Genomic DNA, 27128 nt, shown 5'->3' on the forward strand with positions numbered 1-27128 from the left:
AAACTTCATCACGACGCTCGTATCTAACAAGCCCACTACTAATCTACCTACCAACACCCTTAAACTTTTAATTAAAGAAGGTAGATTATTCTCCAGATTACTATGATTATACTAAAAACCCGCGCAGTGTTCGTCCTCAGCGATGATTATCTTGCTTGCGTTGCTTTCAATTCATAAATTTGTGTATATACTAGAGTTCCATAATTTTCACTAATTACACATGCAATCACTTCAGCTCCCACTTTCCATCGTCGGAGATAATCTCGACCGGTCGTCGTTCGTTCAGTGACTTGCGACCAGCCTCCAGGATGGCAGTTGTACCAATGGTGTTCTTCAGGGTGGGCAGGGGACGAGAATCCAGCTGGTCCAGGGTCACGCGGCCCTCGTTGACGGCGGTCACGGCGTCGATGAACTTTTCGAAGCTGATGTAGCCGTAGCCGGTCTGACCGGCGAAGTTGCCTTCTTCGTCGGGGGCGTAACGCATGTAGAATCTGGGTTGTGGTATTCGTCAGTAATGAATCTTGCGGCGTTTTGTTTGCAACGGATAGACTTACGGGTTGTAGCTGATGAGACCCTGCTCGTCGCTGGTCACGTCGTAGCCACGCTTGGCCTGGTTCACGCGGATCTCGCCGTTGGCAGCCATATCTGTAGAAGGAAGTTAGCACGATTTTACCGCATCGAAGGGGTCAATCACGAGGGTAAACTTACAGTGGAAGTACTGGTTCGAATGCACACCAGCATTCAACGGCGCAGTCCAGCTGGCCGTGTACACACCCGTCGCAATCTTGGCCGGGTCATCCTTCCGCCTCCACTCAACGAGCAGAGTAATAGTATCCTCAGTCTCGGGCACACACCCAACAGCCGCCGCCGTACCCTGCGAGGCAGTTGCAGACACACGCACGGGCTTGTACTCGGGCACCATACTCTCGCAGATATCGATGTGGTGCGAGTTCAGGTAGTACGAGATATCCGAGTCACGACCCGCCCAGGCCTTGAACGTCTCCAGCTGACTCTTCGGCTGGCTCATGTAGCTGTAGAAGTAGTTGAAGTCACCTAGGGAGCGGGCCTTGGCGCGGGCGTCCGCGTAGGCAGGGTCGAAGCGCTTGTGGTGCTCGACGAAGACGAAGACGCCGGCTTTGCGGGCAGCTTCGACGAGGGTGAGGTGGTCGGCTAGGAGTTGAGTGGCGGGCTTGGTGATGAGGACGTGGTGGCCGCGCTCGATGGCGTAGAGGGCGATTGGGAAGTGTGTTGAGTCTGGGGTGAAGATGGTGATGGCGGAGCCCTTGGGGAGGGCGTCAATAGCCGTCTTGTAGGCGTCGGGATCAGTTTGGTCGTCGGCTGGGAAGGAGGCGAAGGAGGTGTCCAGGCCATTGTAGACTTGGGAGATGTTGCGGTGGAGATGGTCGCCTGGACGGAGATTGTTAGTTGTGAATGCTCTTTTTTTGGGGCTGTTGTTTCAACACTTACGAATACCCGCAAACTTCTTGCCGGACACACCCACCATGCTCAGATCGCCAACTTTGCCGCGACGGCGCAGGTCGAACATGGTCAGGCCGACGACACCGACCTTCTTGTCTGAACCAGACGCACCACCACCGACGAAGCCGGTGGTGTACTCGCCGGTGCCAACCTGGATGTTCGTTAGCCGACGTTGTCGCTGCGGGGAGGTCAATTGGGACTTTACCATCAACACACTAGGAGGAGCCATGACTGCTTGTTCTTGATAATACAGAGAGGAGGAATAGAGAAGGGAGAGAGAATGAAAAGCAATGTCAAGAGGGAAGAAGGTATAGAAGAGGAAGAATTGGAATGGATGGGGGAGTCTCGTTGCTGGACATAATTCTTCCGGCGATTGAACAATTGTTCAATAGCCGACAGCTCATTATCTTATCGGCTGCGGGGTTGGCCAGGACGAGCTCTTGGCTTGATTTTCTAGATTCTCATGGGGATTATTCCAGAAGTTATTCAAGGTATAAGATGAATGACTCTATTCCATTGCTTCTGTCTTCTCTTTTCCACCCTTGATCCATTCTATATCCTCTTCTGCTTGAATAGTCGCACCTCACTCTCCCACCTCGCCCAATATTCCCCCGAGCCCCTCCTCCACGAAAAAGTGTCCCCCACATTTCGTTATTCGTCGGCAATTGGTGGAACTCAATTCTCCGCCATTCACAATGCTTCGGAGAATACCCCGACGTGGGGGGATGTTGATGCTGGCCGGGGTTGAAATGGAACTGTTAAAAACTAATTCCTGCAGCACTTTCATTCGATTCTCATAATTCTACCCCTCCTCATCTCTCCCTGTAAGTCTCAACCCAGAAATCATCCCACTCTTTACAACTGAGAGCTTCAACTAAACTCATCTCCAGCATCATACACATCATCACCACCAAAATGCCGCTCACTCCTCTCCGCCCCGGCGTGTATGCGCCTACCATGACCTTCTTCAACCCCGACACTGAAGATCTGGATGTCCCCTCCATCCGTCGCCACGCCGTGCGCCTGGCCAAGGCCGGTCTGGTCGGTCTGGTCACCATGGGTTCCAACGGTGAAGCCGTGCATCTCACTCGCGAGGAGCGTGCCACAGTGACTCGGGAAACCCGCTCTGCCCTCGACGAGGCCGGCTTCACCAACGTGCCCGTCATCGCCGGTGCCAGCGAGAACAGCATCCGCGGCACCATCGACCTCTGCAAGGAAGTCGCTGCGGCCGGTGGTGAATACGCCCTCATCGTGCCCCCCAGCTACTACCGTTACGCTGTCGGCAACGACGAGACTATCTACGAGTACTTCACTTCCGTCGCCGACGGTTCTCCCATCCCCCTCATCCTGTACAACTACCCCGGTGCCGTCGCCGGTATCGATATGGACTCCGACCTCATCATTCGCATCTCCCAGCACCCCAACATCGTCGGTACCAAGTTCACCTGTGCCAACACTGGCAAGTTGACTCGTGTCGCTACTGCCCTCGGCGCAGTTACCCCTACCTCCCCTCTCGCCCCGGCCCAGCGTGCCGCTCCCACCGTCGCCAAGCCCGACGCAAAGCACCCCTACGTCGCCTTTGGCGGTATCGCCGACTTCAGTCTGCAGACTCTCATCTCCGGTGGTTCAGCTATCCTGGCCGGTGGTGCCAATGTCGTCCCCCGTCTGTGCGTTCGCATCTTCACTCTCTGGTCTGAGGGCCGTCTTGCAGAGGCTATGGAGGCTCAGCAGCAATTGAGTGCTGCCGATTGGGTTCTCACCAAGGCTGCTATTCCCGGTACCAAGTCAGCGATTCAGTCTTACTATGGATACGGTGGATACCCCCGCCGGCCGCTGGCTCGTCTCAGTGAGGCGCAGGCTAAGGAGGTTGCGGATAAGATTAAGGGCGCTCTTGACGTGGAATTGTCCCTGAAGGATGTTGCGTGAAGTGGTAAATGGATATAAAGAATAACTACGTTGTATATGAACATATGATGACTTCAATTACTTTTTACTTTTACTGGTATACCAGCCTTGTGTCTTAATCCTGCATCTCTGCCGAATATTCTAGCCCCTTGAAGTATACGGAATTACATCCCCGTCTAATAGACTTATAGTTACTGTACCTTGCCAAACCCTAACAGCAAGCCCTACGGATCAACCCAGATCCGTCTTATCAGCTCTTATCAACCCCCGGAACCCAGTTTCTCCCGTATCTCTGATTGGCGGAAAAACCTCAGATCGAGACCAAATACGAACAAAGTCCATCATTCCACCGTGACATGCCGTCTATACGCGCCCATAGCCAAACCAAGAACGTCACAGAGAAACCAACCAACGACCAATTCCGTTCTTATTGTATTCACTATTTCACCCCACGCCCAGAGCACGGGATCTCAAACCCTCTCGGCACCCGTCAATGGGCCCCCTGCTCGGCCCCTCTCGCACGAGAATCCAGCGCTTTGATTCCCGGATCTACTCCGATAGTTTGGCCGGTGGAGACCCCCAGTGCGGCACCATCTCCGAGGTCGGTATTGTTATACGCGGGGGGCGACGAGACACGGGTTATTGACACCCCGTGAATATCCACTGCGACAATTTGTGACCCAAGACATCCCGCGTAATCGGGCGTGTCTTGATCTTGTGAGATGTTGAATTTTTTTTTTAGAATTTCCGATTTTTTGGATTTTTTTTAAATCAGGTCCGATGGTCAGGGCGCGGGGGGAGTCGGCTTTGATATACCCCTCCTTGTTTCCCTCCCCGCGCTTTTTTTTGGTTTCTGTTGCATTTTATTTTTCTGCTCTCTTACCTGACTTGGTTTCTTTGCTGAGACGAGGAACTTGTCTGCCAAAGCTTCGAGATCAATCTATCTCTTCAATCCAATCAATCTTTTAATCACATATCACAATGCCTTACCCCGAGGAAGCTGAGGGTTTCCAGGTCGATGGTCCTGAGACCTTCACCGAGTTCCACAAGCGCTTCGTGAGTCTTCTGTCTTGTGTATAGGAAGTTGTGACGATCAATGGCTGACCATGAATTTCTTGCGCTGTGTAGTACAAGCTGAAGCCTTTCGGTGACTATGGTAAGCTTCGGAACATTGCAGAATACCATGCACAGCTCTAACCAGCGCATAGATGTCGACGTCAAGATCGAGGCCTGCGGTGTCTGCGGCAGTGACGTGCACACCATCAGCGGTGGATGGGGTGACCAGAAGTTCCCCCTGTGTGTCGGACACGGTAAGCAACAAATACAGCCCCAGCATATCCAAACCACACAAGCTAACCACCTACCCCAGAAATCATCGGCCGTGCCGTTCGCGTCGGCCCCAAGGTCACCCTGATCAAGGAGGGCCAGCGCGTCGGCGTCGGCGCCCAGTCATACTCTTGCGGCGAATGCAAGCAATGCCGCAACGACAACGAGACCTACTGCCCCGTTATGATGATGGACACCTACGGCTCCGAGTGGCCCGAGACCGGCATCGTCAGCCAAGGCGGTTACTCCTCTCACGTCCGCACTCACGAGCACTGGGTGTTCCCCATCCCCGACGCCCTGGACTCCAACACCGTGGCACCCATGCTCTGCGCCGGTCTGACGGCGTACTCCCCTCTTGTCCGCAACGGCGCCGGCCCCGGCAAGAAGGTCGGTATCGTCGGTCTGGGCGGTATCGGTCACTTTGGAATCATGTTTGCCAAGGCGTTGGGCGCGGAGACTTGGGCTATTTCCCGCTCTCGGGCGAAGGAGGCTGATGCCCGGAAGTTGGGTGCGGATGGATATATTGCTACCGCCGAGGAAGGGTGGGAGAAGGAGCATCTGTTCTCGTTTGATCTTATCATTAACTGTGCTAATTCGTCCGAGGGCTTTGATTTGGCCAAGTACCTGTCCATGATGGATGTGCATGGTCGCTGGGTTAGTGTTGGTTTGCCCGAAGAGGAGGGCCAGGTTATCAAGGCGCAGTCTTTGATTGCCAATGGTGTTCTCATCGGTGCTAGCCACTTGGGTAGTCGTCGTGAGATGTTGGACATGCTGCAGCTGGCTGCGGAGAAGGGATTGAAGGGTTGGGTGGAGGAGATTCCTATTAGTGCGGAGGGTTTGAAGGAGGCCATGCTGCGGATGAAGAAGGGTGATGTTCACTATCGGTTCACTTTGACCGGATATGACAAGGTCTTTGCTTGAAATAAGCGTGGGGACCTTGGGGAGGGCGGGGTTGTCGTCGGTAGTTGAGGCGTCTTGAGGCTAGGATAGATGGGTTTGCAGATTTTGAAATACCTGGATGGTAGTAAATATTGATTTAAAGAAAGTTTTAAAACATGATTTGATTACAATTTACTTGCTACTGTAGTATGTTTGGCTTCCTATTCTCTAATCTAGGTATAACAATAAGTTTGGGAGTGGCTGTAGTCAAGCTACTTAGTCGGGTACCTTGAGGAAGAAATGATGCCTGAGTCATCAAGAAGGATGATGGTATTAGAGAAGATCATCAGAAGCTAAGCACTGATAAAAGGTTTTTCTGGCCTCTAGACTCAGAGGCTTCAATTGCTGCAGTAATCAGGTTTATTGGATTATTTGTGAATCCTTCATACTAAGGTACCTACCGTCCCCGCAGACTATATGCTTTGCAGGTCACTCCCTGATTTACCAAATTGTCTGAAACGTGCGACCCAGATAGATAGAGCCCTTGCATAGATTTGAGGGGGGAAATCTCTACCGACTGCAGGGTTTCAGATTCAATTTGCTTTGAGACAAAGTCCAGCCTCAAAGAAACACCTATTGTAGCCCTTCCCCAGCCCATTCTGTGGAGTAGTGGATCAATCGGCCAGACCGTCCGAAGTATAGACGAACCGGATCTACGGCATGTCTGCTGAAAATTTCATCATTAAGCTGGTTCTATCTACGTCAAGCGCCAATGCCGGTTTTCAACTCCATAGAAGAAGAAAAAAAAATCCAGCCCCCTAGTTTTCCCGAACAGCGTCAAGGTTGGCTGGATCCCTGGATCGGTTGGCCTGAACCGCCACTCGGCGCCTGAAGAGGATGTACTCGGTACTTGAGTTTCCTTGCTCATAATTACGAAACCCAATGTAGATCTACTCCTCCCCTCCGCTAATCCCCCATGATTTGCCCCCGGATGTTCAGAAAATTTTAATCCCTGCAAAATCCGGGATAGCCTGAGGAGTACCGAGTACTTGATCATCATAAAGATAATGTACTTCACGGAGAAGTCACTGATACACTCGCCATTCACCGCCTGGAACCCTCAGACCCTTGGGTTCACTTCCCTTCTGGAATTCTTCTCTCCCTATTTCTCACTCCTTGCGCCCGACTCTTTTTCCTTTCATTGCATTTTTTTTGGTCTTGGTCTTCTGGTGTTCTGATCCCGTTTGCATTCATTCTCTTCTTGTTTCGGCCCTGGGTGTCGTTGCGTTTCTTTATCACAATCTCTCTTTTTTTGCTCCATCCGCCGATATACCGATAGACTTGCCTCCTTTACCCCGTTGCGCCCGCACAGAACCGACAACACCCAAAGACCGTCTTTGCACTTCGCTATTGATTTACATACACTTAGACCGGGATCACGACAAAAGTTCGGTCATTTTCACTGTTATATATATATATCACTGCTGGAACTCCAGCCGAGGACGATCTCTCGTCACTGTGACTTTGTCAATTCGTTTCCCCCTGTTACCCGTCCAACCCCCCCACGTCATGTCGCCACGAGATAATACCGTCGGCATTACCTCGCGCCGCCGCCCCTCGCTATCGCTTCGTCCGCGCCCAAAGACAGCTGCGTACCCAATTGCGCTCCCAAAAGACTATACATTCGATCAGTGGCAAAAAATCTCCCTGGTGGAGGCGTCCGATGATGATGCATCCGCTATTGAAGAGATGGAGCCCTTTCCAGAGGCCGTCCCTCGGCGCCGTGCAGCCAAGAGCTTCTCTAGCCTGCGTCACCCGATGGATGGATTAGTGGCGCTGGGCCGTCGTCTATCTGTGACTCTCCGCAGCAAGTCCTCCAAGCAGAACTTGCGCATTCCAGGAGAAGAGCAGAACGACGAGAGCCGCCACTATCACCACGCTCCGAGCCACCCCACCCACAAGCGCAATGCTGCGTCTGGAAGCTGGGGTATGCGCTCGCGGGCGTGGTCTCACGGCCCTAACTCTGGCAGTATCAATCGCCGCCCATCTCTGAACAGCGTCTCTGCGCTGCATGGATTCTACGTTCCGACTGCCTCCATTCCAGCTCCAATTCCAGGCCATGGATTCGAGCCGCCTATTCTGCCGAATGACATCTATGCGGGCGCAGCAGCTCGAGCTGCGGCCGCTGCGCAGAACGAACAGATGGAGTTGGCCAGATTGGAAATGGCCAAGACAGAGCGAGATCTGATCCACAATTTGTCGGATTTGACCTTGACCCAGGATTCGGAGAGTGGGATTGGAATTGATCTGCGGGATCCCTCTGAAATTTGCGACACAAAATTGGACATTATCCGTATTGGTATGATTATCGGAAACACCAATTGATCACCACAGTCAACTAACGTCTTCTTCAGATCCGGTTTCCTTCCTGCCCTCGGAGGTCATGGCTCACGTGCTTTCGTATCTGGACCCCGCGTCTCTCATGGAGGCAGAGTCGGTGTCACATTCCTGGCACCGCCAGGCGTCTTCCCCGCACGTTTGGAAGCATGCGTTTCGTGGCGCCTATCCTTGTCGGCCCGCCAGCGCCACGGCCACAAAGAAGAAGCAGTCCGTTGGCCTCGGCAAGTCTATTCCCAACCAAGACTGGAAGCGAATGTTCTTTGTCCGCCGTGCCCTCGAGCAACGCTGGAAGGAGGGCAAGGCCGCAGCAATCTACCTCCATGGCCACCAAGACAGTGTATACTGTGCTCAGTTCGATGAGGACAAGATTATCACTGGTTCTCGCGATCGCACGATTCGTGTGTGGGATGCTCACTATCCCTGGTCCTGCCGCAAGATCATCGGTCCTCCCCGGACGATGTGTCTATCGCGGGACCCGTGAACAACCCAGCGCAACAGGCCATGGGGAAGTCTCCCTTTGCGACCATCTGCCCGCCATCTACTCCCTCGGCGGGCATTGTCACGCCAATGGAGCAGCCTGCAGACTATCACAGTGCTTCCATTCTCTGCCTGAAGTTCGACGAAGAGATCATGGTCACTGGATCTTCGGACTACACTTGCATTGTTTGGGATGTCAAGAATGACTACCGTCCAATCCACCGTCTGACTGCCCACCGCGCCGGTGTCCTGGATGTCTGCTTCGATGACCGGTACATCGTATCCTGCTCCAAGGACACCACCATCTGTGTGTGGGACCGTCAGACTGGCGCCCTCCTGAAGCAGCTCATGGGTCACCGCGGCCCAGTTAATGCTGTGCAACTCCGCGGTGATCTCATCGTTTCAGCCAGCGGTGACGGCGTGGCCAAACTGTGGAACGTCACTGATGGCCACTGCGTTAAGGAGTTCCCTAGCAAGGACCGTGGTCTGGCCTGCGTCGAGTTCAGTGATGACGGCCGAACCATCCTGACCGGTGGTAACGACCGGACCATCTACCAGTTTGACGCCAATACCGGCGAGCTGGTCAATGAACTCCGTGGCCACACTAGCCTGATTCGGTCTCTTCACCTTGACAGTATGAACAAGCGTATCGTGAGCGGCAGCTACGATATGAGTGTCAAGGTGTTCGACGCCGACTCTGGCGAGCTCTCCATCGATCTGCCTGGTTGGACTACTAGCTGGATGCTCAACGTCCAGTCAGACTACCGACGGATTGTGGCGACTAGCCAGGACTCGCGGGCCGTTATCATGGATTTCGGCTACGGGTTGGATGGTATTGAGCTGCTGGAAGAGTGATCTATATTTGCATTTGTCTTTACTTTTTCATGTGTTTCGTCTCATATTAGCTCTCATCTTTGCTCTTTTTAGCGTTGTGTTTTTTTTGGCTATACCAGGAGGAGTTGGAAATATGGGGTACATTTGGAAAATCGGGTACAGGACTGGGGAGGGGATATCAGGACATAGATGCTCTGTGATTTGTTTTCTGTTTAAGATTCTTGCTAGACTTATACATGGCTCAAAATCATATATACAGCAGCATTTTTGCAGCGACTTGAGATTGAAATCTTCATAATTGACCAGTATACTGTGTAGTTAGTTACTTCTTCTGTCTTGATCGCGAACCAGTGGGAGCAGCTTTCCGCCTCAGGCGCTGATATTATCTAAGCCAACGCTGATTGGCTGTGATGATGTCTAGCGCCATTGTGATCCGTGGGTTTTGGCATCAAAACAATCCCGGCTGTTTTTCCATCAACACTGACAGGCAAAGCCTTGACGAGGAGACCCTGATCTTTCGGCGTTTTCTTGTTTTCACGAATTTCCTTCTCCCTCCCGACTTTCGTCCCTCTCCTCCGTTCTCTCGACATTTTTCGGCCGCGGCCATCACTACCCCACCATGGGTGAATCCAGGTTCGGCCTTTGCCTGCCCCCCCCTTATCGACAATGCTCGCGGAATGGCATGGAACAGACGACTAATCGCGGTTTTCCGATAGACAAGAGCTTCTGGCTTGGTTGAACAACCTGCTCCAGCTGAACATTACCAAGATCGAGCAGTGCGGAACTGGGTATGATGGATCGACCACCCCTCCTCTTCCTACTCTTCTTCCCTTCACCCCCCTGAGGGTCAGCAACGTGGATTGGTCGGGATTGGACTGACGCGATACTCTTGCGATTTGGAACAGTGCTGCGCTATGCCAGATCTTTGACTCGATATTCAGTGAGTGGCACTTTGATCTCGAGATGTCTCAGAGAGAGAGAGAGAGAGGCGGTCAGGCCGACCATATTTTTGGCTACAAGATTCACTAACCCGAGGGTTTCTTTACTCTAGTGGACGTGCCCATGTCCCGGGTCAAGTTCAATGTTAACAGCGAATATGCCTATCTGCAAAACTTCAAAGTCCTCCAGAGTACGTGTGCAGATGAACCCCCGGTTGCGAAACCAAAACCCAAACCCCCCGCAACAGCCACGAGCCTCCCATTTCTAACGCTCTCCTCTTCCCCTCCATCCAGATGTCTTTACCCGTCACCAAGTTGTGAAGCCCATCCCCGTCGAGTCCCTCACCAAATGCCGCATGCAGGATAACCTGGAGTTCCTCCAGTGGGTGAAGAAGTACTGGGACCAGCACTACCCCGGTGGTGAATACGATGCCGTTGGCCGCCGAAAGGCCTCTGGTGCCCCCGCCGCCGCTCCGGTTGGTGCCCCCCGTGCTCCATCCTCCGGCTCACGCCGTGGAGTTACTCCCACCACAGCCGCTGCCCGTGCTCCCCGGGTGGCTGCCGCCGGTGCTGGCGGTGGTGCCGCGACTGCGGCTCTGCAGCAGGAGATTGCTACACAAAAGGAGGCTATCGCTGGTCTTGAGAAGGAGCGGGACTTTTACTTTGCCAAGCTGCGCGATATCGAGCTGCTCCTGCAGACTGCCATTGAGGAGAACCCGGAGATTGAGAAGGAGGAGGATACTCTTGTGAAGCACATCCAGGGCATTCTGTACTCGACCGAGGTGAGTTTACCCCCTGCTGCTACTACATCAAATGTAGTGCGTTTGTAAAACTGGGAATGGCGTCGCTAATTTTCTTTAGGATGGATTCGAGATCCCCGCTGAAGAGGAGGAAGGCGCGGCCGATGAACTGGAGACGTTCTAGGCGGTCTAGTCAGGGAGGAGGAGCAGCGTCCCATTATCTAAATACCCCCGCCATTTCATGTTTCTTTCGTCGACGAAAGCGTAGATAGTGCCCATACTCGCATTGACCCCCAGGAGAGGGGGAATTGATTCAGGGGGATGTCAACTGTGCCGTGTTCAAGTACATTATCCTGGTACTTTGTATAGAGTAGTTGGAGATCTGCAATAGCAGATGAGGTAGTATATGGCAGTTCCAACGCTGAATTGTTGATGGGGAGTTCTTTTCTGGGACCTACCTAATGAGTTATTTCTGTTGTCCTCTCTTGTTGGGACACAAGTAACCTTACTATATGGAAGTGATGTAATGCTTCATAGAGTGCGAGCACCACCTATCAAATCTTAGCTTCTCTACGTTTACAAGCGGGAGCAAAGAAGATGGCTACTGGTAAGTAGTAAGTACGATCGGTAGGCTTCTACAGTATTTGGAAATAGGATTGTTTTCTCAATCTTGTAATACTGATAACCATGTATAACAGGGACCAGCTCATCGCAGCAGCGTCAAACATAAATATCAGTCACTCTTTCCCCAAGCATTTTACAAAATACACTATGTATGTGTACAATACACCAATAATATATATCTCGACGTAGAGACGGAATATCAAAGAAACGGGTCTATATGACAAAGTCAAGGTCATGGGTGGAAGTTACAAGGATGCTAGAGGCAAGGTCGTCGCCACGTCGACTCGAACAATGGATTCATATCAAATGGGTTTGTGTCTTGAAGAGGAATGATGAGGTCGTCCATATACCCATTGATACTTGGAATGTCGTCATTACTGGCTCGGGGGTTAGTCGGGACCGGCAGAGTGCCCTGAATGCCCTGGGCAAGGCTTTAGCTCGGTTCAAGCGTTTGGCCCGGGTCTAGTCAAGTTATGGCCCGGAGCTTGTACTTACCTTTGGAGGTCAGGAGGGATTTGTGTCAGAGGGAGAGATTATGTAACTTCCAAGGTTGGAAACAATAGGAGTTTGGGGAGCCGCGTGGATTGATGAACTCCTTGATGGTTACTATTAGTAAAATCAACTCATAGTCGGTGGTTCTCGACCTTTTCAATCACATGGCAAGTGTGAAGGTAAGTCAGATTGAAACGATAGTGTAGGGGAGAGGGCTACGTAAGTAACTCTGTGGTGCGACATGGGGTCTCCCCGAAGATATAAAAAGCACCCGGTCGGTGATTATTGGCTGCAAGAAGCCAGTAGTGCGGGTGTCCTTGCGGAGCATGGACAGTGTTGAATCAATAGAATTAGTTAGTGGCCTACGTTAGATGACCACTCATAGTGTACATATCATTATGGTTGTATTCGATGCCAACTATAGGTCAAATGACACTCTGCTGGAAGATGATTGATGATCGAATCATGTTTGACAAACAAAGAGGAAGAACCAACAACAATAATCATCCAAAAGTCATCGCAATTAAACCTGCAGTGAGAACTAGTCTATTTATGGAATAGTGTGGCTGGCCAGAACCCTCAGGCCGTCCCCACCTGTCACGGCATCCTGGATCTGATTGGTGGAGTCGGTCGTGTACCTGCAGCCCACGCTATTCCCGATTGGAGAGTCTGGTTGGACTGGATTTTTGACTCGCAGGAACTCAACTTGCCAGCTGCTGCTGGATCAAGTCAATCGTGGGGAAGATCATAACAAAACATTCATCCATCATTCAACAAATTGACATAATCAACTCTTTGGAAATATCATCTTCAAATCTCATCTCTCGGGGTTAAAACAAAACCCACTTTCGACCAGGAGGATCTCGGCCCCCCTCTCCCTAACGGCTAGTTCGTCACCACGCGGGTCGCCTGGACTTAGCTTCGATAGGGGAGAGTGTTTGGTCCGGTCTCGCCTGGTCCACTTTCGTTTTTCTCTTCTCTCTGCGACTCCCTCTCCAATTCCCTCCCCCCAAGAGTCGGCCTGGGTTCGCCAACTGGAGGCTTGTTGTGTCAGAAGAGGCCAAAGACAATATCGTGTTACAACGCCAAGTGCGTTTTCTTCCTCCACGTCAGACCCGCTGGTTGTTGCCGGGGTTCGACGCTGATACATCTTCCGCCCATTTTCGCAGCCTGGACCTTTTTGGTGGTGTTTTTTCTTCCACAACGCCATGGATTAGGCTACGGCCTCACGCTCTCTCTCTCTTTTCGTCACTCCTTTTTGATTCAGGTACGTTGCCTACCCGCATTCTTCGGCGAAGCGGGGAATCTCGCGTGGGAAATCGAGTGTATGGCAAAGATTAGATGCAAGGAATGCTGACAGGCTACCACTTCTAGAACGTCGAGTTCTTTCCGCTTGCTGGCTGAATTGACTCGCTTCACTCGTTACGGGTCTCTCACTGTTGGCAAGATAACCTGCCAACATCCACTCCTTATTTCCGACCTCGCTCTCTCTCTCTCTCTCTCTATTTCCCGAGACCTCGGGCAGAGTCGTTCCCTTTTCGCTGATTTCGAACATCGCGGGCAAGTCCCTGCTTCTTTTTATCGACAATCTTCACCTTTTTCTCTCAACCCACTTCCTTTCACTACTACGCTGCAGCTGGTCGACCCAGCTCTGACCTCTGTGAGGATTTCTAACAAAGATTCAAATTCAACCTCGACCATCTCATTCTGGTCAGGATTGTGGCCAACAGAAAATGGCTCATCATGGCCATCGCCATGATCGTATCAGCAGGCTCATCCGAGCAAAGCACCGATTGGAAACGAGCGAGACAGACTCGATAGACTCAAATCAGATCGGCAGCGTGGACACCATTCAGGACCCGGTCTTCGCCTCTGATATTCTGTCGAGTGACACGGACTGCGACCCATTGCAAAACACCACCTGTCTCGACGATGTCCCGGATACGACTGTAGTAGTACTCTCCAAACGACAAGAGACGCAAACGCCCACCACAACGGTTGTGGAGACCGTTGTGGAAGTGGTGGACACCAACTCTCAGACTCTATGGCAATCATCCGGTGTCAATTTCCCCATGACCATCTCGGACTCGGCATTTGGTACTCTCACTCTTACCGGCAGCTCAATCACCTCGACCGATTCAATGGTTCCTTCGTCGGCAGCCAACGCAACGGCTACCCAGTCAATATCTTCGCAATCCACGGAAAGCCTAGTGCCTACGACCAAGCAGCTGGCCGCGATTTCATCACCCAGGGCTTCCTCTTCGGCCATTAGCTCGGTGCCATACACGTCAACTCGCCTCATTCTGACTTCAAGCTCTACTACTACGACGACGTCTTTGCCCACTTCCACCGCCTCGGTTTTCATGGCGGGCAATTACTATTCATCTGCGAGTTCTTCCACCACAATAAGCTTCACCTCGGACACCTCGTACTCTTCGTACAACCCCACCTCGACTTCCGGATTTGGAGGCTCCGACAAGACTGGATCTGGCACAGACTCTGGCAGTGGTAGTGGCAGCGGATCCGCGCCCACCACCAGTCAGACACAGTCTTCATCAGGCTCAGGCTCAGGTATCGATCCTACCACTTCTAAAATTGTGGGTGGAGTTGTTGGAAGTGTGGCCGGTCTTGCTATGATCGTCCTGCTTCTGTTCTATCTCTTCCGTCGGCGAAAGCTTCTCCTCCAACAGAAGGCTCCCGGGACTCTTCCTCTCCCCTCTGATGATGGCGGGACGACTCGAGAAGTGACGACTCGCTCCAGCAATGAGCCTCTCTTTACGGCTTCATACCTCGCACCGGCGTTCATGAAGCGTTGGCGCCAGTCAACTATGACCATGAAGTCCGAAAGCACCGTCTCTTCATCCAACCCCAGCGAGCGTGGATTCCAGAAAATCTCTGGACGAAAAATTCCTCCCGTTCTCACTCACGGTGGTGATGGCTATGGCGGTGGACTCGACGGGGATTCCCCTACCATCCCCGGCTTCCCTCCCATGTCTCCTGCAGGAGGCCCGGCTACCTCACCGTCATCACAAGCACCGCCTACCACCTCTCCGTACGGGATGGTACTTGATACGAGGTACACCCAGGAGGCCGAGGAGCGTGCTGAATCTCCAGTGCGCCCTTCACCCGTTCAGCTTCCCATTTCAAGCTCGGTGAATTTTGGCGTTGCAACCACCGTCACACCGTCGCATCCAATCGCCCAACCGCAGTCCGCCATCGCAGTCATGCCCCAGCGACCCGATGGATTAGGCCGCAGCCTGGCAAGCCATGATGGAAGCCGCAGCAGTCGCTTCACGGAGAGCATCGATCGGTAACGTGTGGACCGTTCTTTGAGACATGGGACATGCGATCACGACGACGGCGATATGGTTACGGGAGGTGAAGCACTTTTGGCTTCACCGATAAATGGACATGACCGACCTTCCTTTGACATCTAATCTCATCTTTGCAGCGCTTTCTCTGTTCATTTCTGTCTTGTTCAGCCTCATATTGTCTTGAGCACTGCCATATATTTTTTTTGCTTTCGTGGCTTTTCCTGAAGCCCGTTTTCAGTCCTTTCCACTCTGTTCGACTATTGTTCGAATACCGTTACCTGTTATTACTCTTAGATACCCCCTTATTTCTCCCCCCCTTTATTTGTCGTCGATAGCCATGTTGATCATTTTCTTTTCTTTTAATTTCTTTTCTTTTCTTTTTCTTCTCCTGTAATTTTGGATACTATAAATGTCTAATATTACGGTAAAAAGCTATTTCTGGACTTGTCCATTAATAACTCTAGGTAGAAGGCATATTTAGTCGGAACCTATAATTCTTCTTCAGAACTTCTTCTAGGTCATCCCTCTAGCATGTCAGAGACGATCATGTGGGGTGATGATCCTGCCGCAGTCTAGGGAGTTGAGCCTCGTATAGTTCATACAGATAGCTTATTGCTCTTGCTGCCTGCCAGCTGAGCTTAATAGACTCTGACAAGGCATCGTGCGGATTCTCAATGCAGCAGGTGAGATGTTCCTACGCAAAATGGCTTCGTATCACTTTCGCCGCAGTTTAGGCAGATACGGACGTTGGGTGTCTCGCTCAGCCTCCATCTCACTCTTAGATGTAAGCTGTCAGGTACCAGCATTTGAAATAGACTTTTTGCATAACTTGAACATGGTCTGGATGACAGAGTGTTGTACAAGCCACAATGACGCCCAGGTACTCGTATACACGCCTCGAGATTGATAAGAGTCACGTGCTATAGGTCAGTAGGTACCGCCACACCCGCACAGCCACAGAAGTGTGGCGCACATACACATCTGGTGGCAAGGTACCAATCAAGCAAGCATCCAACCCCCGGCCCTCGTTCCAACCTGCGGCAAAGATGATGCAGAGTGCACTGCCCAAGTATCAAATGTCAACCATAATCCCTGCTCTGATCAATGACACTTGGCAATCTCGACTATTATTGGCTGTCCCCCTCGCCCATTGATTTTACCGCTCAGCTCCCAGACCTTCCGATATCAATCACACTCCAAGCCGCCCAATATGACGCACTTGACCCAGATTTTTCCCGCCTCCTTGCTCGGTTCAAACCCGCAAGATAACTCAAATGTCTCTTGGTGTAATGTATCTACATAATACAGTTTAGCGGGGTCCTTTGGCATTTCATCCCCGTCATATCATTGGACCGACTCATTGAGGCGCAGCAAGAGCCGACCACTCCACCAGGGACGCGGCGGCAAGCCAGAAGTCATCACATTGGATGATTCCCACAACCGTGGAGCCTTCTGATCAATAGCTGCTTGTATCTGATAGCTGATAGCATTCGTAGCCCCTCAAACCGTGTCTAGTGAATCTGAACTAAAGTCTGAGAATGAGGGCTTGGGCGGCTATTCTTCCCATCAACCCGGGGATACTTACTATGCCCGTTATTCTTCAGGATAATCCCATCCTTTTCTAGCTGGAAATTTCAAGGCTTCCCCTACGTCTCACCTTCCTTTTTGTATTTCGCCCTTCGCCTACAGAGTAGTATCATTCGGTGAGCGTCGATTCGCCTCTTGGGGCTGTGCCCATCCAAGACCTGGAATCTTCCAACCTCTCCGCACTGCTTTCCATACCAAGACGAAGTTTTCATATCGCCCCCTCTCTTGTCGCCGTGGTCTCGAGGAAAATCGCTTGTTGCCTTGGCAAACACTATCCACTAGCACCCTCACACTTCGCATATCTTTACCCATGGTCTTTTCCTGGGCATCTCTCGGCAGACCAAACACAGCCCCCCTCTCCTCCTCTTGATATAGTAGCGAACCCTCAGGGGGTTGAAACACTCCTCCTACAACATTAAGCCACATCTTTTCTATATCACGCATATCAAAGGGACCTTTGACGGCCATCTCGGTGCCATTATCACACACCATGGCGTCCTCTTCACACAACGATTCCTCCCAGAAGGGCATCTTCCTGAGCCCTCTTCAAGTCCCAGATTCTTCCGCAAGAGAGGTGAGACTCGCTCATTTGTTTGTGAAGCACCAACCTCAACCTAACATCTTCCACTACAGCGCTCTCTATCCGCCTCATCAGCAGGAGCTTCTTCCTCATGGTCTGGCCCAACAGATTTCAACCACAGCCCAACTTCACCAACCTCATCTCTCTCACCAGATATGGCCTGGAACCCAGACCCCTCTCGACTAATGGTCCAACAAACCTCACATAAACCCTCATCTTCCATCGACGGCGAGACGTTACGAGCACGCTCTGATTCCTTCGCATCCTCAGCAGGCCTGACCATGCGTTCCAGAGCTAACTCCGTTGATCCCACCCAGGGGAGTAAATCATTTGATGACGTGCCTCTATCAGAGGCCCTTAAACCGGATCTTCGTGATGTGGCCGACTTTAAAATTGATTATAACCCATTCGCTTTCTCCCCGGGGCAACTGAATAAGATGCAGAACCCCAAATCTCTCGCTGCCTTTTATGTCCTTGGTGGCTTGCAGGGATTGGAACAGGGTTTACGAACGGATCTCAACGCTGGCTTGTCTATGGACGAAGGCCGGTTGGAAGGTGCCGTCGCTTTCCAACAGGTGACACCCCCATTATACCCGGAAAAGCGACCCTCCATTAGCAAGCCATCCTCGTCAGCTCAGGCAGCTCCATCGGTACCGGTGTCATCTAGCGGTGGCTCGCCATTCGAGGATCGTGTCCGAGTCTTCAGCGAGAATCGACTCCCTGCTCGAAAAACCACGGGTTTCTTGAAGCTCCTGTGGATTGCCTACAACGATAAGATTATTATACTATTGACCATTGCCGCCATCGTATCCCTGTCCCTGGGAATCTACGAGACGATCGATGGAGGGACGGGAGTGGAATGGGTCGAGGGTGTGGCTATCTGCGTGGCGATTCTCATCGTCACCGTCGTCACTGCTGCCAATGACTGGCAAAAGGAACGGCAATTTGCCAAGCTTAATAAGAGGGTAAGTCATCTCCTCCGACTTTATGATAATTTCTCTGCTAACATTCACAGAATAATGATCGTGAAGTGAAAGTTATCCGATCAGGCAAATCCATGATGATATCAGTGTACGATATCATGGTCGGCGACATTCTCCACCTCGAGCCGGGTGACTCTATCCCTGCAGATGGAGTCTTGATCTCGGGTCATGGTGTGAAATGCGACGAGTCCTCTGCTACTGGAGAGTCAGACCAGATGAAGAAGACTGATGGTCACGAAGTCTGGCAGCAGATCGTTGAGGGTCACGCAACCAGGAAACTAGATCCGTTCTTGATTTCCGGTAGCAAGGTGCTCGAAGGTGTCGGCACTTATCTGGTTACCAGTGTTGGACCGTATTCCTCCTATGGTCGAATCATGATGTCGCTCCAGACCTCGAATGACCCTACCCCCCTTCAAGTGAAGCTGGGTCGTCTTGCGAACTGGATTGGGTATTTGGGCTCAGCGTAAGTGAGGAAATTTCTACAAATTATGATCCAATTACTAATGATAACTACAGTGCTGCGATCGTCCTATTCTTTGTGCTGTTGTTCCGATTCATTGCCGACCTTCCAAATCACCCTAATGTCAGTCCCGCAGAAAAGGGCAAAGAATTCGTCGACATCTTGATTGTGGCCGTCACTGTTATCGTTGTCGCAATTCCAGGTAAGCAGCGAGACTTTACTACTTTGAGATTAAGTAGCTAACCACTTCCTTTCGCAGAGGGCTTGCCACTGGCTGTCACATTGGCTCTGGCTTTCGCTACTACCCGCATGGTCAAGGAAAACAACCTTGTCCGAGTCCTACGGGCCTGTGAGACTATGGGAAATGCCACAGTAGTGTGTTCCGATAAAACTGGAACCCTGACACAGAACAAAATGACAGTTGTCGCTGGTTCATGGGGCTCAGATCACAGCTTCGCCCAGTCATCCGAGACCCACGACGGGACTACCTCGATGACTACCGCAGAGGCTTTCCAAACCTGCTCGGCTCCTGTGCGAGACCTCATTGTCAAAAGCGTTGCCTTGAACTCCACTGCCTTTGAGGAAGATAAGGACGGTCAAAGGGGATTCGTTGGGAGTAAGACGGAAGTTGCTCTCCTACAAATGGCTAAGGATCATTTGGGTATGGACCTCGTCGCTGAGCGCGGGTCTGCTGATATCATTCAGCTCATTCCCTTCGACTCTGCCCGCAAATGCATGGGCGTTGTATACCGCCATGCAGCTATTGGATATCGTCTCCTCGTTAAAGGAGCATCCGAATTGATGGTTGATGCCTGCTCTATGCAGATCACCGATGTTGACACGTGCAAGGAGAAACTCCGCACAGAGTCACTGTCTGAAAAGGGAAAGCAGAAGGTCTTGGACACCATTGATCGATATGCCCAGGGTTCTCTTCGTACTATTGGAATCGTTTACAAGGATTTCGAAACCTGGCCTCCCAAAGATGCCAAGAAGCATGAAGATGATCCTAATTCAGCCAAGTTTGAAGATTTATTTAAGGGCATGACCTGGGTTGGCGTTGTGGGTATTCAAGATCCCCTTCGACCTGAGGTTCCCCCGGCTATTGAGAAGTGCCGTATGGCCGGAGTTCAGGTCAAGATGGTGACAGGCGACAATGTTGCCACTGCGACTGCCATTGCATCTTCTTGCGGTATCAAGACTGAAGGTGGTCTAGTTATGGAAGGTCCCAAGTTCCGTCAGCTGTCCGACGAGGAAATGGACGAGGTCGTTCCACGTCTCCAGGTCTTGGCTCGCTCCTCGCCAGAGGATAAACGTATTCTGGTTGAACGACTTAAGCTTCTCGGTGAGACCGTTGCTGTCACAGGCGACGGCACGAACGACGGCCCTGCTCTGCGCACTGCCGATGTTGGCTTTTCCATGGGTATCGCTGGTACCGAGGTTGCCAAGGAAGCCAGTTCGATTATCCTTTTGGATGACAACTTTAAGTCTATCGTGACTGCGATTTCTTGGGGACGAGCTGTGAATGACGCTGTGGCCAAGTTCCTGCAGTTCCAGATCACGGTTAACATTACCGCTGTGGTCTTGACCTTCGTCTCAGCCGTGTACAGTAGTTCGAACAGCAGTGTTTTGAGCGCTGTGCAGTTGCTTTGGGTGAACTTGATCATGGACACATTTGCTGCTCTTGCTCTGTAAGATCCCCCCTTCTCCTTACTTTAATAATGATCACTCGCTAACAGTCTCCCAATACAGAGCCACCGATGCCCCCACGGAAAAAATTCTCGACCGAAAGCCCGTGCCAAAGAGTGCCTCGCTTTTCACCTTGACAATGTGGAAGATGATCCTCGGTCAAGCAATCTACCAACTCGCCTTGACATTCATGCTCTACTTTGCCGGGGACAAGCTTCTCGACGCCCACCTCGACGACATCCACCCAGACCACCGAGCCAAGCAACTTTCCACAGTTGTATTCAACACCTTCGTGTGGATGCAAATCTTCAACGAGTTCAACAACAGACGCCTCGATAACAAATTCAATATTTTCGAAGGCATGCTCCGGAACTACTGGTTCCTGAGTATCAACGCCGTCATGGTCGGCGGCCAAGTCATGATCGTCTATGTAGGCGGCGAAGCCTTTGGCGTAACCCGGCTCAGCGGCATCCTTTGGGCAGTCTGTTTGATCTGCGCCTTGGGATGTCTGCCATGGGCTGTGGTTCTGCGCATGATTCCCGATCGCCACTTTGGTGTTGTGTTTAATGCCGTCCTTGGTGGTATGAACGCTATTTCTCGCCCGCTGGTCAAGGGCCTTAAAGCCCTTTTCCAACCATTGGCCCGGTTTACCCGCCGACTCTTTTCTCGTCGTGACACTAAGACTGTGGACTCACCTGAGTCTGAGACTGAGATCTCTTCGAGTTCACCGGTCAGTGATGAGGAAGCCCCCGCCGCACCAAAAATCTCTCGTCAGGAGAGTCTCGAACGTCCTCGGACACCGCCGGCGATCGCCGTTCCCCCCATCCTGGTTACAAGCTCTCCCTGAGGCTTTTATTCTTTTTTATGACTCGATGTATCATTTAGCGACTTTTGGAGTTCCGGGGTTGTACATACGCATTACCCATAGACCATACTGGTGGTTTAGTGTAGACAATTTTAAAATACAACGACTGTACCATTATGTGACGTTTGACATGCAACTCAAATTGCCAAAAGATTCATCTCTTTTTAAGTAACAAGTCTCATACTAGGGCTATTACTCAATTAGCTCCGATAGCTTGGCAAAAGGTTCAAACTTGATGTTTGTTTATCTGATTGTTGGCCCCCACGGAGAAAATTAAACTCTAAAGTTAGTGGCCGCTGCCGACTCAGAACCCTCCTTCTCCCCTGAAATTGTACCAGGTCCGTGACAAACAGTAGCTCAATTACAACAGGATGTCATCAGACGAAATACAACCAGTCAGCGAAGGGCCAGCTCCTGCTGAAGCGCAAGCACAAGCAAAAGCACAAGCACAGGCTCCGACTGCGGAACCAACTCCAGCCGAAGCTCCAGCTCCAGCTTCGAAAGCGCGACAACCCCCGATCGCCGGCTATCGAAACCCAATCCACAATCCATTCCCAGCCTCTCTTGCCAGTGAGTATTTCAGGAGCTCTGCATTGTGGTAACAACTGACATCAATTACAGGCGAATGTAGAAAAGCAGGCCAAATTATCGATTCGTTTGTGAATCCCAAATACGCTGGGCTAGAAGGCGCAATTCCCCAGCGCATCCTCGCCCCAGCCAAAGTAAGACCGTTCGATAATCCTCCCTCCCAGGAACTGCTCAAACTAACGTTATCTCAGGGACTAGTAATCTGCAGCGTCTTCAAAGCCGGTTTCCTCGGCTCCGTCCGCTTTGGCTCTGGCTTGATCGTATGTCGCCTCCCTGATGGCACATGGTCCGCCCCCTCAGCCATCTCGCTCGGCGGACTAGGCGCGGGGGGCCAATTCGGCATGGAATTCACGAATTTCGTCTTCGTCCTCAACACCGATGCCGCAGTCACGACATTCATTAACTCCGGCACTCTTACGTTGGGCGGTAACATCTCCATTGCCTTTGGAACGGGCCGAAGCGCCGAGACCGCCGCTATGATTGGCACTAAAGGTGTTGCGGGTATCTTTGCCTATTCCAAGACCCGTGGTGTGTATGGTGGGTTGACGCTCGAGGGGGGCATGATTGTGGAGAGGTCTTCTGCGAATAAGAAGTTGTATGATCGTAAGTTGAAGGCGAAAGAGCTGCTTACGGGTGAAGTTCCGCCGCCGCCGCAGGCTGAACCGCTTATGCGTATTCTTAATTCGGAGGCTTTCCGGGTTCCATCTGGGGGTGAGCAGTCTTCGGATGGAGATGCGCCTGCGCCAGCGGCAGACGCTCAAACTGCAGAGACACAAGCAGCAGTCGCTCCAGCTACAGAAGCCCCTGTGGCAGATCCCGAAACTGCAAGTGCTCCCGTTGCAGAAGCCCAGGCTGCAAAAGAGGCTCCAGTTACAGGAGTCCCTTCTCAGAAACCCGTTGAACCTGCTGCCAGCGGTGTCGTATCTGAGCCGGAGCAACAAGCACCTAAAGCACCAAATACCGAGACTGATGCCCCAAATGCATCCGAGGAAGCCCGGGAACAACCTACAGAGCCTTCTGTTGCTCCCGAGAATGATGTGCAACATAAAGCCGAGGATAGTTCTCTCAAAGATACTCAGGGTGCACCAATTGATATCCCAGAAACGACCAAAGAGGCTTATCCAACTACTGCAGATGAGACGCAGCCTCCACCTCAGCCTCATGCCGAGCCCGAAGAGTCGCCTGTGGTTATCTCTGGTGATACTCCCAAAGAGGCGAAATCTTGAAATGATCAAGATTTATTCTGAATCACCCGAGTGTTTGTTCAAGTTCAAAAATTTTGTTGTTTGAAGCGGTTGTGTCGAGATATCCTTTTGTTATATTGTTCCATTTATCTACTTTCTGTGAGGGCAAGTTCGCCCTGGAGGTTATACTTCAAAGCATTAGTAAAGATGGTGGCTGCACAGTTTTTCTATAAGTTAGAGCCTATTACATACCTAGAAGCTTGATATAATTGTTGTTCATAATTCCTCTGTGAGTTTAATGCATTTCTCGGGCCCACTCTTTGCGGTCTCCACCGTCCAAACCGAGGTATCTTCCTTGACTCGGTTTTTTGTTGGATTACTGATCACTGACACCACATGTGTCAATGTTGGACAAGTTGATTTTATCCTATTTCTTAAACTTCTATAAGGATCTGGCGATCGGCTACCTTCTTAGGTATTCTAGTAGCACCGTCTTCCTTGGCTGAACAACGCCAACATATCAATTAAGATGCCAGCAGACTCGACAGTTCTCCGCGATATCGGCTTCAAGCAGCTGAGTCAAGGAGTATTTCTTTTTTCGCCATCCCAGGAAGGCACTCCGACTGAAAAATCCAACTCGACACATTCAAGTCCAGATGTAATCATTCTCTGCGCTTGGGGATTCGCTCAAGCAAAACACATTGCAAAATACATCAACGGACACCAATCTCTCTATCCAACTACCAAAATTCTACTCATATACAACTCCGTCACAAATATGATGTGGAAGTCAGACGCTTCCCAGATGCAATGGTTCCAGCCTGCCGCCACAGTTCTCCGAGAATGCATGGACTCAACACCGGACCTGAAAGTTTTCCTTCATTTATTCTCCAACACTGGCTCTCATTCCGCAGTCCAGCTTTCCGAAGCCTGTGGAAATAGTGATCCACCATTCGCGCTTCCCGTTACATCAATTATATTCGACTCTTGTCCTAGCATGCCCATCTTTGCGCCAATGGCCAACGCACTCGCGCTAGGCTCGCCCTCTAAAAACATACTGATCGCTTCTATGGCGAGAGCCGTGGCATATAGTATTATCGGGATAACGCTTGCTCTCGAGAAAGCAGGTCTTGTGACTCACGTAGCCACCAAACTTTACACTCGGTTGAACTCCACAAATGATGTGTTTCTTACGCGAAGGGGTTATGTTGGAGAACAGGCTGCTGTATACCTGGTTCCAAGGACTTATATATACGGTCCTGACGATGACATGATCCCTGTGGATCAAGTGATCCAGCATGCAGATATTGCAATAGCGAACATGTCAGCGTGTGGAGTCGACCATGCATCCAAGTATGTGATGACGGAGGAGTTCGTGGGAAGTCCACACGTGAATCATGTCAGATTCGAGAAGGAACGGTATTGGAACATCATCAAAGAGACATGGAAGAGGAGTGTTGCAAGTCCTCAGGAGAAGATACTTGTGAGTATTAGCGCTTGAAGATGAGGAGAGACTGTTCTTCTTTCTGGGCGGCGAAGCAACCATTCCTCTTTGTATTTGTACGCGTGGTGTTGAGTGGCACGAATCTATAGAGTGGAAAGAGTGATAGATCTGAGTAATATTACTACTCTTGAAGTAGTTAGTTAACTTAGTTAGTGAGTTAACGTAATTCCCGGTCGAGTCGGTCACCCGGTCGAGCCGGCCACCCCAAAACACATAGTAAATACGATTTTTCAGGTCATGATATATCAACAACCGTAGGTTATTTTTACTTAGATATTAGACCATAGGCTTTAATTAGCTTGTAAAATAATATACTTAAGCCTTAGGCAATTTAGATAAATATTTCGATGCTTTACCATAAAATACGCCGTAATTTTGACCTGGGAGACGTAAATATATATATCTCTATTAATACTGAAGGTAATTCTCTTACACTTTGCTGGTAGATTGTAAATATAATACATATTATCTCCTTCTCATATCCTACCATAAATAGATATGGTTGTTGAGATATGAAATGGTAATTTATCGCATTTACTATGTGTTTTGGGGTGGCCGGCTCGACCGGGTGACCGACTCGACCGGGAATTACGTTAGTTACTCATTCAACTAGCACAATTATTAATTCGCAGCACGCCCTTTCAATAACATGCATAACCTAATAGGGAAGTGGGCCCGATGATCACTCCTTGGGGGCGGCATTCACAGAAATGGTTTACGTCGAGATAGTTATGGCGTTCGCGGTCAATTAAATACAATATAAAGCCACAGAATCTGAGCAAACTATGTTTTTGCGTAGAAGTCTCGGCGAGAATTCTATCGGCTCAATTAGCTCGGCACATGTCTAACGGTACCGATTAGGTCCTGTAGATACCAATCGCCATACATTCGGGGAACTCTTTCCGACGGTCCAGGCTGACGCTTATCCTCGGTACATGGTGGGCCATGGGCTAATCTTCTCTTATATGAATGGAGTAGTTCATTCTCTATAAATTTTTATCTTAAATGTGCCCAAGTTCTTAAACCCCAGCCTCGCCCTCCATACCCCTCATCCAGTCTACCCCTCCGTCCCTTTCACCCATACAGTACAATGGCCACTGAAGAAACACCTCACCACATTGTTGCCCTCGAGGCAATTCACTGCCCAATTCCCGACTTTGACCTTCCAGGTCCACACACCAAATCCATCCACGCCTGGACCGAGCCCTCAGAGCTCAGCGCACGAGTCAAAGACGCCACAATTATTATAACAACCACAACCCGGCTCCCTGCCGAAATTATAAGCGTCGATAAAACTCCACGCCTCCGACTTATAGTTGTCCTAGCATCCGGAACAGACTGTGTGGATAAAGAAGCCGCTAAAGCACGCGGAATTCCGGTTTGCAATTGTCCCAGCACAAATACCGATAGTGTCAGCGAGCACGCGATCGGATTATACTTCGCGACGCGAAGAAATCTAGTTCATTTGACCAATGCCGTGACTACTGTGCCTGCCGAGGGTGAGACGGAGTGGAAATCGAAGGGATCTCTACATCCACGACTGCGGACCGCGGATGGGAAGGCTCCTTTACTTTGCAGCGAAGAGACGGTCGGGATTATCGGGTATGGAGCACTTGGCAAACGAATTCAGACATTAGCGACAGCTTTGGGAATGAAGGTTATCATCGCTGAGCGACGAGGAGAAACTCCACGAGCAGGCCGGGTTTCCTTCGAGGATGCTCTTCGACAATCAACCGTGTTGATACTATGTCTACCGAGAACGGCTGAGACGGCGAACATGATTTCAACCGATGAATTGCGGATGATGCAATGCCAGGCTGTGTTGATCAACGTTGCCCGTGGGGGAATAGTCGACGAGGAGGCTTTAGTTAATGCGCTCAAGCAAGGAGAGATCTTCGGGGCGGGAATGGACGTTTATGCGAATGAGCCCGTTGGAAGGGGCGGATCTCCTTTGCTGGAGACAGACGGGCTAAACCTGGTGTTGAGCCCGCATCTTGCGTGGTTTGCGGAGAGGACCATGGGTAATCTTCAGGCGGGAGTTAAGAACACTGTTGAGTCATGGTGTAATGGTAAGACGATCAATCGGGTGGCATAAGATTGGTGCCCTTTAAACTGCTGGCCATCTATTCAGATGGTATGAAGGAGGCTATGTTATTGAGGTCCTATAGATGAGAGGCCCAGGCCAGAGTACTACAGACAACTTCACATAAAGTTCTATTGTAAATCGGGAAATGCAATGCAAAATATCATCTTGTTTTCGTATATAAACAGCCATTCCAACTC

General features: G+C 50.9%; 10 protein-coding genes across 10 annotated transcripts; 9 read left to right on the forward strand and 1 right to left on the reverse strand.

Annotated features, from left to right (window-relative positions):
• Window positions 1-226: 226 nt before the first annotated feature.
• Window positions 227-1708, reverse strand: N7496_001374 (Gfo/Idh/MocA family protein; the record flags this gene model as incomplete). Its single annotated transcript, XM_056694305.1, has 4 exons — window positions 227-491; window positions 555-645; window positions 709-1407; window positions 1468-1708. 4 exons carry the CDS (start codon window positions 1706-1708, stop codon window positions 227-229), a joined length of 1296 nt encoding a protein of 431 aa, XP_056561034.1.
• Window positions 1709-2394: 686 nt separating this feature from the next.
• N7496_001375 (dihydrodipicolinate synthase family protein) lies at window positions 2395-3405 on the forward strand (the record flags this gene model as incomplete). Its single annotated transcript, XM_056694306.1, has 1 exon — window positions 2395-3405. The coding sequence occupies one exon, from the start codon at window positions 2395-2397 to the stop codon at window positions 3403-3405; it is 1011 nt and encodes a 336-aa protein (XP_056561035.1).
• A 960-nt stretch (window positions 3406-4365) lies between these two features.
• On the forward strand, window positions 4366-5631 carry N7496_001376 (NAD(P)-dependent alcohol dehydrogenase; the record flags this gene model as incomplete). Its single annotated transcript, XM_056694307.1, has 4 exons — window positions 4366-4440; window positions 4513-4540; window positions 4593-4694; window positions 4754-5631. 4 exons carry the CDS (start codon window positions 4366-4368, stop codon window positions 5629-5631), a joined length of 1083 nt encoding a protein of 360 aa, XP_056561036.1.
• A 1527-nt stretch (window positions 5632-7158) lies between these two features.
• N7496_001377 (F-box/WD repeat-containing protein) lies at window positions 7159-9321 on the forward strand (the record flags this gene model as incomplete). Its single annotated transcript, XM_056694308.1, has 3 exons — window positions 7159-7948; window positions 8004-8387; window positions 8426-9321. The coding sequence occupies 3 exons, from the start codon at window positions 7159-7161 to the stop codon at window positions 9319-9321; spliced, it is 2070 nt and encodes a 689-aa protein (XP_056561037.1).
• Window positions 9322-9919: 598 nt separating this feature from the next.
• eb1 (microtubule-binding protein BIM1) lies at window positions 9920-11162 on the forward strand (the record flags this gene model as incomplete). Its single annotated transcript, XM_056694309.1, has 6 exons — window positions 9920-9933; window positions 10017-10088; window positions 10206-10240; window positions 10352-10429; window positions 10533-11020; window positions 11100-11162. The coding sequence occupies 6 exons, from the start codon at window positions 9920-9922 to the stop codon at window positions 11160-11162; spliced, it is 750 nt and encodes a 249-aa protein (XP_056561038.1).
• A 2665-nt stretch (window positions 11163-13827) lies between these two features.
• N7496_001379 (uncharacterized protein) lies at window positions 13828-15408 on the forward strand (the record flags this gene model as incomplete). The annotated part of the gene is made up of 1 exon (XM_056694310.1): window positions 13828-15408. The coding sequence occupies one exon, from the start codon at window positions 13828-13830 to the stop codon at window positions 15406-15408; it is 1581 nt and encodes a 526-aa protein (XP_056561039.1).
• A 2077-nt stretch (window positions 15409-17485) lies between these two features.
• On the forward strand, window positions 17486-21551 carry pmcB (putative calcium-translocating P-type ATPase(PMCA-type); the record flags this gene model as incomplete). Its single annotated transcript, XM_056694311.1, has 6 exons — window positions 17486-17569; window positions 17629-18540; window positions 18591-19021; window positions 19075-19220; window positions 19278-20706; window positions 20768-21551. 6 exons carry the CDS (start codon window positions 17486-17488, stop codon window positions 21549-21551), a joined length of 3786 nt encoding a protein of 1261 aa, XP_056561040.1.
• Window positions 21552-21940: 389 nt separating this feature from the next.
• Window positions 21941-23383, forward strand: N7496_001381 (lipid-binding SYLF domain-containing protein; the record flags this gene model as incomplete). The annotated part of the gene is made up of 3 exons (XM_056694312.1): window positions 21941-22139; window positions 22191-22291; window positions 22349-23383. 3 exons carry the CDS (start codon window positions 21941-21943, stop codon window positions 23381-23383), a joined length of 1335 nt encoding a protein of 444 aa, XP_056561041.1.
• Window positions 23384-23870: 487 nt separating this feature from the next.
• On the forward strand, window positions 23871-24842 carry N7496_001382 (uncharacterized protein; the record flags this gene model as incomplete). The annotated part of the gene is made up of 1 exon (XM_056694313.1): window positions 23871-24842. One exon carries the CDS (start codon window positions 23871-23873, stop codon window positions 24840-24842), a length of 972 nt encoding a protein of 323 aa, XP_056561042.1.
• A 1093-nt stretch (window positions 24843-25935) lies between these two features.
• N7496_001383 (D-isomer specific 2-hydroxyacid dehydrogenase family protein) lies at window positions 25936-26940 on the forward strand (the record flags this gene model as incomplete). Its single annotated transcript, XM_056694314.1, has 1 exon — window positions 25936-26940. The coding sequence occupies one exon, from the start codon at window positions 25936-25938 to the stop codon at window positions 26938-26940; it is 1005 nt and encodes a 334-aa protein (XP_056561043.1).
• Window positions 26941-27128: the final 188 nt, after the last annotated feature.

This window comes from Penicillium cataractarum, assembly GCF_028827025.1.
Source record: "Penicillium cataractarum strain IBT 29864 chromosome Unknown utg000001l, whole genome shotgun sequence".
Classification (NCBI taxonomy): domain Eukaryota; kingdom Fungi; phylum Ascomycota; class Eurotiomycetes; order Eurotiales; family Aspergillaceae; genus Penicillium; species Penicillium cataractarum.